At 41.1% G+C, this 13,735-nt stretch overlaps 1 protein-coding gene across 4 annotated transcripts in view; it reads right to left on the bottom strand.

Annotated features, from left to right (window-relative positions):
• RNFT2 (ring finger protein, transmembrane 2) overlaps positions 1-13,735 on the bottom strand; it is a 38,366-nt gene extending 24,631 nt beyond the window's left edge. For 2 of the 4 annotated variants that reach the window (XR_004842523.1, XM_009642848.2), the window contains exons 1-7: positions 13,673-13,735; positions 13,141-13,328; positions 10,420-10,903; positions 7,204-7,682; positions 5,926-6,002; positions 4,266-4,366; positions 1,497-1,650 (exon numbers count right to left, since the gene is read on the bottom strand). Coding sequence is in view for 3 of the 4 variants with exons in the window: in XM_009642848.2 (XP_009641143.1) it covers positions 1,497-1,650; positions 4,266-4,366; positions 5,926-6,002; positions 7,204-7,682; positions 10,420-10,502 (894 nt within the window). In the remaining variant the exon portion in view is untranslated. Of the gene's footprint in view, positions 1-1,496; positions 1,651-4,265; positions 4,367-5,925; positions 6,003-7,203; positions 7,683-10,419; positions 10,904-13,085; positions 13,329-13,650 lie in introns of all 4 variants that reach the window. The other 2 variants (XM_035898352.1, XM_035898353.1) reach the window with 2 other exon arrangements.

The raw sequence follows: 13,735 nt of genomic DNA, 5'->3' as shown, positions 1-13,735 counted from the left end.
GCTATGTGGCTACCAGTTACAATTTCTATGGCATCCTGGGGTTCTCTTGGAGCTCTCCTATCCCAGTTTGATCTTGCTTAATTTGTTACACCAGATCTCATCCCTGGTTGGCTTAATGGATGCAGTGTAGAGAGGGGGATAAAAATAAATCCAGATCCATAGTGGTAGGTAACAGCAGTCTCAGATGTCAAGGGACAGTGAGACCATCAACAACATCCTAAGACAAAAAGGGACTTAAAAAAGTGAGAAATATTGCTATCCAGAAAAAGGTATTAAAAATGAAGCATCTGTGCTCCGAGTCATTATAGGCCCTTGACAGATGTGATCTTACCAGCCTCCCACTGTAGCTGCAAATAAAGACCCCTTCTCTTTCTTCTCTCCCGACAAGGATTAATGAGTACTTGGGATAGCTCTCAGACAAGCAAGCAAAGGCTGTGAACCTTTTCCAACACTGCAATTTATCTTGGGAAGACTATTCACATCACTTTTCCCTCCCTCCCCAGGCTGGATTATGCTCTGACCTAGCACATTAATCTCCCAAAATAAAATAATAATAATAGAAGAAGAAGAGAAAAAAAGAGCTGGACAATTGCCAGAAATAAATTAATAACCATCTCGAATTGCCCTGCTGTGCAGGAACAAACTGCTCAACTCCCCTGCCACCCATGTCATTTGTAAGCAAAACTATTCCCAGTTTAGATATCCTCTTAAGTGCCCTGCCTGAGACTTTCAGCGATTAATGATAATATCTTGCATCTATATAGTGCCTTTCATCCCAACAGCTGCCAGAAAGTTTCCTTACCAAATGCAAATAATACGCATTGCTGCGTTTGCCACTGAAATGTAGATACTACTAAGTGGAGGAAGGGACAGCATGACAGATCTGTCAGAGTAAAAAAATATGAAAAGGTATTTCAACAGAGAGAATGTAGTGAGAAAGTTTCAAAAGTTAGGCCTAATCTACATATGATTTTATAAACATTTAAGTATGTTAACGATTTAGTTAAAATATTTCTTCACTCATGGTTAGAACTGGCGCTGTCTTTTGCGGCATCAATAGCTTCAATCTAATACTTTCCCCTTCTTTGACCCAAGTGGAAAGGCAAAGAGACAAGTACTTGCAATTTTTTCACATTAAATGAAGAGATCTGTGCTTCAGAAATACCTATTTACAGAGATTACTCCGAAGACAAGGCTTAGAACAAAGTCAACCAGAAAAGCAGTTATCTCATTGCTAGTACCTCTTCCTTCTCAAGCAATGCTTACCTCTCTCTCTCTCTGGACTTCAATTACTTGCTGGCATTACCAAACCCTTGCTCAGGTCTGCGATGGCTCAAAACCCAAAACTCACTACCCAGGTGACTTTCTGCTGAAGTTTTATCAGAGATTTTATTATTTTTGTTCTTCCACCCATATTTCATGCTGCAAACATGTTGTAAAGGCATCAGATTATTAAAGACAAATAGCTGTATATCAAGAAGAAAAGGCACTCTTACCTTTGACTTGACAGCTAGGATGATCTTAGGCAGGGCAACAATTAGGCATTTCAATGCGATGGTGAGGTACTTAAGTACAAAGTCTGCGATCCCCACAATCCACATCAGGTCGAAGAAGTCCAGCCTCTCAAGGTTGGGTTTCAGAAATATAAGGCTGAAAGGCATGACAAGGCGGCTCAAATACCAATGAGGAGAACCTCACTTAAGCTTCTTGATACCAGCTGTATTCACTGCTGGCCAGAGAAAGCCTAGACACTCCACTGAACTTCAGTGAAGCTCTCAAGGGCAATAGGAATAAGACATGCAAATTAGTCCCATGGTTCCTTTGGGCCTCTTGACTTTGTCTGTTCTTGCCCATTTCTACTGAGGTCAGCAGGTTTGCCCACTATCAGAAAACAGGACCCAAACACATACAGAATCTGTTCTGGAAGACTGTAATTTCCATAACCTGCAATCCACACTGTAACAGAGCCTTTGGTCTAACGACAGCGCCTTTAGTCCACAGGCTTGCTCTATCAGATCTGATTGTAAAAGCTTATCCTTTGAAGTCCAAGTCATCAGTAAGTATGATTCCTTGGGGAAGTCATGGCCAAGTCAAGATGACTACGTCTTGTTCCTCTGAGGCTGGCTGGCCACAGGTAGAACTACTGCAGGGGCAGCAGTCTCTAAAGCTATTTGTGCATGTGAAACAAAAATGAATGAACAAACTGGTGACAAAGGAAGCACTGTATTAAACATGGCAGAAAGGTCAGAACTTCAGGTGTGTCGTGCTCTGACAGTGGCTTGCTAAGAGCTGGGCTGTGTTAATTAGCAACTCTTACCTGAACCAAAGATCCAAAAAGGTAGTGACCCTTAGGTAATGTTTTTGACTGGGCTGAACATTTAGTCTTTAAAGAAGGGGAATCCAAGGACAGCAGAACTTCATGTAGCAATGGGCAGGAGCTACTGACCTGAGCAGCAATGAGGACTGGACCCTACTCACACTGAAAAACACGATTCCTCTTCAGGATATTTACCTACTAAAGCCTCATGATAGAAAGCAAAAACTTAAAAAAAAAAAAAAGCAAAAGTAAAATAACCAACCCAGAATGAAAAGCCTGAACATGAAATTAAAATACTCACAACATTGGCACAGCACAACAGGTAAAATTACACCCTAAAAACAGAAACAGAATCAGAGACTTTACTACTATTCATGCACTAGAAACAAGCGAAAAGTAAATAAATCAGGAAATTAAAAATAAACCAGAAAGAAACAAAACCGAAGTAGCTATTTCTAATTTCACAGGCCTGCCTCATGAATAGTCACAGGTCCCCACCCAGCAAGCAACAGATACACTAGCCCAAGCATGACACCGCAGGCACCACTACAACACTTGCAGGAATAGGGCTTTTCAGTGAACCTGTTGCCCGGTCTGTTCACTGTTGATGAATCACGCCCTGAACAGTGTGTAGGATGTCCCCAGTTTGCTGAAACCCTTTTATTTTAGATGATCTGTCCTTTATTTTAAACTAGTCCCATTCATGCTTTTAACCTTAACCACCTTCTTAGAGACACACTGTTTCCTTGTGGTGCAAACAAATTTCTTCTTAATGCTTTCACACCTTTCTGCCATACCTGTTTCTTCTCTTCCATTCCCTCCCACGAGCCCTATACAGAGTATCCCATGGCTTGCCATCCCTCATTCGGACCCACACATACAAGTCTTCTCATCTCTCCTCCTTTCTAGAAGCATTTACAAACACAGCTTTCCAGTGATCGAACCAAAATACGTTAGGGGCAATTCCAAAGGATACCAAGGTTGTGGGCAGACCTCGACTCTTCCACTGCATAGACAGTGTTGGTGGGAAGAAGCAGGGAAGCAATGAAGTAAATGACAGAAAAAACATACCCAAGAGCCATCCAGCCATAACCCAACTGATGCGTGTTACACACATTGTATTTTCAGTCTGGAGTTCTAAGACTCCTTCAGTGGGACAAATAAAATTGGGAAGATAATGTGTATGGTTTAGCTACTAATATCAAAACTACTTCTTCCAGTAACTAGGTTTGATATTGCTCTGTTACTTCCTATCTACTCCTAACATCCCCTTGCTTAAGTTCTGTATCTTTGCTTCCTATCTGTCATTTAATCACTGCTTTATAACAAGCAGGGATAGTACTGAACCAAATCCATAGGTACTAACTTTTCTGCATTTGAGAACCGCTTTAGCCAGAGGAGGCTGTCTTAATTGCTCCAGATCTAAATGCCTCCAAGCCCTGAGACCACTGAAGTAAAACACTACTATTTAATCTACAGTTTATCTCCTGTCATAGACTCAAAGCTTGATAGACTGAAGAGAAAAGAAAACATTACAGGAAGAGGAAAATCAGTGGGTCACTTTCTTATCTGCTTCCAACACCTGCTCTTTATGTTCAGTCACAGCAGTCACAATGGAAATTCCGAAGTCCCACTATAAAAAAGCATCCACCCTGCTTTGACACATAAGACACGTGTTTCAAGCAGCAACACTGTAGTATGTCATCACACCCTGGCCCATTTAGACCCTGGTTATGTCATTTATTGATAGGAGCATAGTCCGCTGGTAGAAGCAACGCACACATTCTTTTCCTCCATCAAAAGGTATTACAAAGATGAAACAAAGACAGCAGATGATACCTTAGGTATGCACACTTCCTCCCAAAGAGTGGGGAAAAGTGGGCTTCCCTCTTTTCCTCCCTGGCAATTACCACCTGCTTCTACCATGTACAATGCAAAGTTTGCCCACCTGTTGTACAGCTGCTGAGAGCTGAATGTGTAAAGCAAGTACAAGGTGTTTCCAGTGAGAAAGGCCAGGATCCAGAAGACAACCAACACTGATCTCTTCTCCTAAGCGAGAAAAAGAAGCAGAGAAGATAAATTCAAAGACTCAAGGGTTGTGCTGAGCCTTCGACTGCTGAAAAATGCAGGACTAACCCAGGCGACATAAATATGCAACTAAGTGTTCAGTAATTAGTTTATTTACATAGGACTAAGACTCAGAAATAGGCTGCTAGGTACAGACGTATACAAACACAAGCAGAAGTAGGTCTCACTCACCTAACCTTTTCAAATAAGCAACTTTAGAGAAATTAATGGAAATACACTGGTGAAAATGACAGCCTTACTTGCAGAACACAATTTTCAAAGTTGGGATCTTTCTTGGGACATCTAAACTCTCTTGATACTTAAAACGCAGTTTGATAAGCAGGTTAAAAAAAAAGACAGTTCTGTATATTGTACTACAATTCTGAGCTGCCACCTATCTGGAATGACACTTCATGAACGGGGTGTTTTACAAATAGATCCAAAGTCTCTTACAAGAAGGCTTAGCTAAATCAAATGTAACATAACCCATCGCTACATGCAGTAGACATGAATGTTATCTGAATGCATCGAGGTTCTAGAACATGCATTTTTGATCGAAGAAATAGTTAAAGGTCAAAAGAAGTAGAAACTTTGCATTTCAAAAGCAAGGAACATTACAGACGGAAGCTGGATGGCAGAAGACCTTGTCCTGGGTCTTGGCCCAGTATAATTTTGGTGAGTAAATTTTACTCCTGGGAGGAAAAAAAAACCACAGCATTTTTCTTGTGAGCTGATTTATTAAGAAAATAGCTCTTTGTAGCTATTCAACAGCCAGGGATGTTAGGTTGAGATTTAAAGCAGGCGGATTAATGGGCACACTGCTGGAAAGACAGAGGTGCAAAGTGCAAGGCGACAGCAATCTATTACATGATTGTGCAATTTATCTGTTCATTCAGCACCGTATCATGTTTATTCCACTGCTGCTGGTAGCTATAATTATACACTTGTGCCACCCATGTCATTTTTACAAAAAAGCAATTTTAGTCTTGCGCTTTTAGTGCTGTTGAAGTATTCTGACACTGAAGATCGTAAGACCTGAAAAGATCTGGTTTCTTTATATTCTAAGCATATTACCAACAGAGCATTATAAAGATACTAACAAGCAGTATACCTACAGCATCGTTCAGCTGAACATCTCAAAACATTATCTAAATGCTAATAAATTAAATCTCATCATGAACCAGTGAAATAGGTTTCAGCACCTCTGCTGTATATAATGGGGAAAGGTGCAGAGAAGTGCTTGAAGATGCACTGCCCATCACTGGCAGAACAAGAAGCAGGTTACAATATCCCTGACCTTTCTTCTCTTCGTTTTACTATGCCACACTTTCGCAAAAGAACAGGATGGAAACTGTGGGAGAGAAACAATGGGGAGAAGCACGAAGAGGAGGATTACAGCACAGTACTCTTACTCTGATAAATCTGTATCCATATGATGGCATTTATCCCTACCTTGCAAAAGAAGGTTCAACACAGACATTGTTTTGTATATAAAGAGCAATTTTGTTTGGAAATGTAAGAGAATAAGATGCCATACTCACCTTCAGAGCAACCTGTTCTCGGAGTGTTGAGTTGGCATATGCGAATGTGCTGGCCATACCAATACACACAGCAATCCCTGCAGGGAAAGACACTGTCAAAGTATATAAGGCTGAGTAGGAGGATCTTCAGTCCTAAGCTATTTGATATCAGCATCTCAAGCTATCAAAAAAATTCACTGGGTGATATTCTGGATGCACTGGGAATTAAAATGTATAGGCAAATAAAACAGGGCAGTCTGGCCTCATATAATGTTCAAATGCAAGCTAAATGAAAATGAAGCTACTGCAGTGAGCACTTGCCACGCAGCCCAATACAAACACTGTCCTAACGTCAGGTCCTGTGCTGCAGGAGAACAGAAGTGCTGCAAGCGGTGGCTGCATCACGCAAATAGAACACAGCTAGATGACAGTATTACAATAGCAGTTCAGCAGTTCATGAAGGACAGGGGACACTATCAAAACCATACAGGATAGCAGGTCCAAAGAGCAAGATGTTGCAGACATGAATCGATACCTGGTTTTGGGAATACTGGCAGAGCTGTGGGTGGACTAAACTCAAGCATTACTGGCTTCCCTGGGATAATAATCTCAGTATGCTGCTCCCAGAATGAGTAAGGACCCTCAGACATGACACACATACAATTTTGTAGTAAGAGGAGGATTAGATGAATAGATTTTACATGACTACTGAGGGGCTAAAACACTCAGGTACTATTAAAGCAACCTGGATAGACATATTTTTTAGGGAACTCTGATGATCATGACTGCAATGTGTAACTGCTGATGCTGTTTGGCTTGATTGCACAACTACCATCCTTCTAGCTATACAAGTGCCTCATCCCTCTGAGCCCTTCTATGCTACACAGAGGCCTTAGCTCATCACTAATGTAAGCTCTCCCCATCTCTCCTAGAAAGAGATCTGAGGGAGAAGCCTCAGTGACATCGTCAGCCCCCTACAGGAATGTCAAGGAGAGATTAGGAAACTATATATAGAACTATATATAGTATATAAACTATATATAGAAACTATATATAGTATAGAACTGTTCTCCCACGGGTCAGGACAGGAAACATGGGACTGACACAGATGAAAACAGCTTGGACTGAAAGTAGGGTGAATTTATGAAATGCATTATGCCATGCATTTGAATACGTCCCCTTCATGCTAGACTACCTCTAGCCACTATCATGTGAATAAATGTATCACACACCACAGCATGATAAAACTTCCTAACCACCTTCTAATACACTTGCAATACAAAAAGTGTAGATGCTTACCAAGCTTATGCTGGAAACAAACTTTAGCCAGGAGGATCAAGATGAAGGGAAGTCCCTTCTGCAGCCAACCGATCACAGCTTTTAACTCTGAAAGAGCTGGGGCTGGAGTTCCAGCTTGTTCGTCACTGCCTTCCTCAGCATGCCCATGGCGGTCCCCTCCTGCCATGTGCAGTAGAGATGAACCCCGGTGATGGCCATGGTGGAAATGATGGGATGATTGCCGGTGGTGAAACGGGGCTCCTTCTGTACGACTGGTCCCTTCCTCCCTTGGGGCTGGCATCTGAATGAATACTTCCCCCCCTCCGGCTGAAGAGCCCAGAACCAAACCTGACTGGAATGGCGTGGCTGTGATGGTGCCCGACGGGATACCTGCCAGGCCTGAGAACAGCTGTTGTGGTGAGGAAGCTTCAGCCTTCAGACTTTCAAAAACACCACTTTCATCCACGCTGGTTTCAGAACTGACTGTTTGGCTCCGGTTTCTGCAGTGGATGGAGATTAGAGAAAAGTGATTAAACAAAAATGAGTGCCGCAGAACTTCTCAGTCTTTTAGCCCAGTCCTGACTGTTGTCATTTAAGAGTTCCTCACACACTATCAGAATACATAGATCTCCAGATGACAGATGTTTTTCACTCTATTTGCTGTTGGAAAGTCACAGTTGCAGAACTAGAGGCCAGTAATGACTTGTAAGGCAAGACCAGAGTAATTGTAAAGAACTGATCAAAATGCACCAGCTCTTTCATCTAAGGAACAGAATTCCCGAACAGCCCCTTTACTTTTGGAGAAAACAAATAACCCATCTGATACCAAATTCAACATCTTCTATAATGATTTGAATATTTAAAGAAAAACATACAAAACCCCATGTAACTTTACACAGTGCAACCAAATTAATCAAGCTAACTCAAAGAAATGGCCTACCCCTAAGATCTTCTGGCTTTATTTAGGGATGATTGCTACTTGCCTGCTGATGAGTAACACAAACAAGAGACAGAGTCAACTGGGGAAGAGAAGCGTTGAGAGCTGCTTGTGTGCCCCTGACCCAACAAATACTATAAGTGAAGGATGTGCTCATGCGTTAAGAGAAATTGGTTCATTTTTATATTCTCGGCAAATTGGACATGGATGTACCCAAATTACTGGGCACTGGACAGAGTTAGATCTGGCACTGATTCTTTCCTGAGCTTGTTGGATTATAGACAGATTCCAAAAAGAAAGTCTTTCTTCATCCTAATACCAAAAGAAAATAAGCTTTCGTCACCTGAACTCAGTACTGTGATACTGAAACGAATACCTGTAAAGGTTAGGTGGCAGGGAACAATACAGGTAACAAGTAGAACAATCATTAGGCAGTAAACACTTGGCACACAACAAATACCTCTCTAACTTGCACAAAGAGAGTAAAGAATAAATAAAGCTCAGCAAGAGGCAAAGCCCACAAATAAGGCATGTTGCAGAGCTTCAGTCTCTCTTGATTTTAATCCCTGGAGATCTCTAACTTTAGAAATAGTGGTCACAAGCTGAGACACCACATGCAGGCACATACAGGGCCCTTAACCCTCTCTCTCCCATGGGTTCAAAAGCCTCCCCAGGCATCTTACAGGGCACAGAGCACTGCCTTTCATCGCACTCTGGAGATAGCTTCAAACCTCTCAGGGCATACCTTCCCACTGAGTAAACTCCTAATAAGGCTTTTTATAGCAACACCCCATTCCCAGTGTCTCACCACGGGCTCCAGCAAGGAATCAAGTCAACAAGATATTGCACACTTCTTCTTGGATCAAAATATTCATCACCCAGATCTTGGATTTTACACCTAACATTTCAATTCAGGGATGTATACACAAGACAGGGACATAGCGTGACAGTACTTATGTGTGGGAACACAAGAAACAAATTGGGTGGAACCCAGTGTTACAGATAAAGGCACTTTTTTTTTACTGGGACATATTTAAAAACAAATAAACAAGGATGGAATTGTGAGTCTGCCGAAGTTAACAGAAGTTAACAGAAGACTAGTGGGCAATGGCATTTCATTCTACAGTTAGAAAACCTTCACCCTATGTTACTGTCAATATGTATTTACCCTGTTGAAAAACAGAAGCATTTATAAAAACCATGGACATTACTCTGCTTATCTTTTGCACTCAGTAATAGACACCTATCCTGAATATATTTTAACCACTCAAATAGACCCCAAAGTGCCTTACAAGTTTGTACAGAATTGGAGAGCTCTACATTGCAGATGAGAGGGCCCATACACCGTCTTATGTGCCTCTCAAGCCCCAGGCTTGCCTGCTGATATAAAACCCACAGATTGCACTGGGGCTTGGCAGCATCGTGCAGAAAAAGTTGAAGATGGCTTTCTTTTCCCTTGAAATTAAGAATGGTACCATGCTAGAAGTGGTTATGACATCAAGCTTCACTTCTACCTGCAAAACCACTAAGAAACACTTAGTGACTGCTTGTGATCACGATCTTTCACTTACTATCTCAGCTCAGCCAGAGCAATGAAATTCGTTAGTTCCATCTTTGTCTTAGAGTAATTAGATTAGTTTCTTCTTTAGGAATAAAAAAAAAGAGTCAAGCTCTAACCCTGCAAAAGCACAAGGGAATATTTAGTACCAGAACAACAACAGTGGCAAGCCTCCCTTGCTGATGTTATAATTACAGAAGCGAATTAGAAGTATTCTACTTCTCAATATTCACATACATGAAGCTAGATACAGATTCTGGGATGATGTAAAGGATCACCCAAAATCTTTATAAAATACTAAGTCATAGCAGTTAGGAGCTTCAGACCAGCAGACTTTTAAAACACCTTCATAACAGAAGTATAAATACCCTCTGCTCATACAGAGTGATCCTTTCTGATTGATAGCACTCAGGATCCCCGTAGGACTGTGACACGAATCGCTCTTCTAGAGCTCCAAAACATCCTGCCTATGCTAAGCCAACTGCCTCCATATGTGTCATACCACATCATGAAACCTGAAACACTGTAGTTGGCAGCAGTCAATAACTGACATGAAAGAGAAAAGCAAATCCATCTCTAAACTCTCTAAGCTCCAGCAGAAAGCCTGGCCACGCTACATGCACAGGAAGTATAGGCCTTTCTCACTTTTGAGCTTTCATCTTCTAAAACTCACCACACACTTAAATCAGAACATTTCCCTCTGGAGAGGAAAATGGAGGAAAACAGACGGAAAAAGATTTACCTTTCAGGAGGAATGTTGTCAGTGTTGCTGCTATGCCGTCTCTGCATTTTCCTCAAAACCTTAAAACACAACACGCTCAACATTAACGTTGCAGGTCAACAATTCCCAGTGTGACTACTAACACAGGCCCACAGAGTCAGAGGGTTGCAAAACCCACTCAGCTAGTGACATGGCTGGCATAAATCATTTGCTTCTCTGAAAGAGCACCTCAAGCTTGCATTTGTTTCTTAGTGCACTTGTGAAGAAACAACTTTCAACTGGCAAATGGAAGCGCAGATACACAGGTCTCCAAGCAGGGCAGGAACTAGTCAGATCCCTTTTTGCCGTATGTGGCGGTCTCGAGGAGTGTACAGCCGTATGATGACATGTTCTGATAAAGAACTTGAGGACACCTAACAGAGCAGCTCTCGATGTGACATGTGAATCGACACACGCTCTCTGGAAATGAAATCCCTTCTTCCTCTTCTGAAGGAACTCAGCAAAACTGAGAGGGAGGAAAAAAAGAAAATGTATAAACATTTTTAAAGAAAAAATAGAATCAATGAGGTCATGACAAAATTCTTTTGAATAAGCAACCCATTCCTTTTAGACCACAAAAATGCCATTAGCAAACCCTGCACAATGGTCATAAATAATATGCACATATGCAAAAGATCACATGCTCCTGCTCCACTCATTTTGGAATTGTCAGCATAAAGAAAGTAAGGTCTGGCCTGGGAAATGAAAAGGTACTGAAATTGTATTAACATCAGGACCTGTTTCTAGAATAAGGAGGGAAGTTCTTTATTTAGTTATTTAAATCTCTGCTTTCAAGTGTCTAATTTTAAGGGAACAACCTCAAAGACATTACACCTTTTCAAAATAAAGTTAATTCAAAAGCAAAGAAGAACACAGAATCGTCATCATCAAGGCCCAGTAGAGTACCTGACAAACAGTCTTACGCTGCTTAATGTTATATTAGTTATATAAAACCTGAGGAATGGGCTAATTTTGCAAGTGATTTGTCCACATTCCCACAAGCATTTCATAGAAGATTTAGAGAGACATCCTTTAAATATTGAAGTCTGATCCTACTCAGCCCTAGACTACGATAGCTACTGAATAAAATGTAAAAGGCTCTAAATACTTTTGAATATCAGAAGTTATAACATTATTTATAACATTTCATACTGCATAACTGTATGTAAATAAGTGTGTAGCCCTGTATCTGTATTCTGTAAAGGCGCAATGGCTCTGAGAACATTTCCTAGCTGTCTGTAAGCAGAGGTATGGAAGCTGAGAAGTAGAAAATACAGAATATTTATTTTTTCACCTATATTTTCACCTTTTCATTCACATTCTTTACTTTCAGTGACCCACTAGCCCATGCAAAATTGCATTAAATTCAAATTTTACCCCTTAATAAAGCCCAAATCACGCAGTTCACAGTACATAAACAGACAGTTGTGTTTATCACATACACCTGCAGTAAAAGTACATGTAATTTGCCCAGCCCTGAAGATAAGTTACAAAACAGTGAAAGAAGAAAGGGTACTTCAGTTAAATTACACAGGTAACTGTATTGAATTTGTAACAAGATGAGAAAAAAAAAATGTTAACATTTACAAAAAGAGGGAAAGACTCTTGGCTTGCAACATCTGGTCTTGAAGAACCCCATTGAATGGGCTGATCAGAGACAACACTGGATTTGAGTCATCATTGACAGAGAACACGGAGGTTAAGATGAGATGCCAACTTGGACATCCCCTTGACAGTTAATATAAATACACACGTATCTATGTAAATAAAATTTGGCATAATCATATATGGCAGGAAAAACACAGCTTTTAAGGCATTTTATGGAGGGGATGCAGGAAGCCATCACGAGTACCAGAAATCTAATTCTAACCAAAGTTTTCTGATATCCTAAGTTACCAACACTCTCTTAACTACAGATTTTGATCTTGTAACTCCCAGCAGTTTTTTAATCTCTAGCTATATGTTCCAATTTGTGTTTTGTTTTCACGGACAAAATTCGTTTATAAGGATCTGTAAGTTTTTTACAGTAAAAAAAACATATTAAAGGATTTTTCCCCCCCCAATTTTTTAAAGCTGCATTTGTAGTAACAACACTTAGTACTCCAGGAATCTTTTATGCTTTCCCTGTGATAAGTGTTATTTAATCCTAACCTAACAGTATTTCTGTTGACTTAATATATACTATTATCCTCTTTTTACCCAAAACAGCAATTAAGATATGATGAAAATGCCAAGACAGGCTGACCCATGCAGGCAGAGCTGTCCCACCTGTGAACAACTTTGGGGTTGCTGCTTATAAAGAAATCTGTCCATCTTCCCATGCTACAAGCTGAGAGCTAGAGTCAGTGTGGAGATAACTCTAAAACTTGGAAAATCTGTCACTCCCTTCTAGACCATTAGCAGTCTACTAGATTGTAATGTGGGGTGAAATCATGTTCCAAAATGACATGCAGTTCTGTGGAGAGACACTTTTTCTTCTGGCATCAGCCATGAAGGAAACAGCGACATGAATGCTAAGCACTGAAGATGCAGGACTTCCTGAGATGTAATCATCTGTTCTGCCCAAAGTCCTATGGATTTAAGATCAGACAGAATTCAAATGGACTTTGCTCCAAAAGGCACTCAGCTTCAATACTGATTGGTCCTACCTTTTCCGGATTAGGGTTTTTCATCTTGCAACACTTGAACATTTTTTAACAGTACCTGAACAACAGGTCTAACCAGAGGTGGAAGGTGCCACGGTGGGAGAGAGGGAAGCTTAAGAGGGTGCAGACATCTCATACATGGAGTCCTTCAGATCATCCAAGATGGTCCAAATTTCAAACTCATCACAGGTCCTTCAAGCTGGATGATTGTAACGCACCTGGATCACAGTGCTCAAATAGGCGCATCTGCAAGAAGCACACGCATAGAGTCATTTTCACCATAGCGCAGTGAGATTCACCTCTCCATCTCCTTGGGAAAGGCAGAGAGGAGCAGGAACCATTGCTGCTTCAACCCCTGCACGCATGCATGATCCAACAAGGCCAATTTCCTCTGGGATTGGCACCTGCAGCCCTGCTCACTGCACAGGCACCCCCCGGGCGCCTGCTGGGCTGTAATCTGCCTTCGTTGTGTATACACACATGCACGTTTTGAGTGTGTAACAAATAAATATATTTATATATACCCGCACATACGTGCGGGTATATATAAATGCAGTTATATACATACACACATATATATGTATACACACAGAGAGACACAGGCGAGGCCTTTTTTTTCCAGTTAGGTGGGGGAAGGAGATTCCCGCTGGAGT

Source organism: Egretta garzetta, unplaced genomic scaffold (genome assembly GCF_000687185.1).
Source record: "Egretta garzetta isolate BGI_Z169 unplaced genomic scaffold, ASM68718v1 scaffold7, whole genome shotgun sequence".
Classification (NCBI taxonomy): Eukaryota; Metazoa; Chordata; class Aves; order Pelecaniformes; family Ardeidae; genus Egretta; species Egretta garzetta.
Note: the sequence above shows the minus strand (reverse complement) of the source record. Positions and strands in the feature narration are given on the sequence as shown.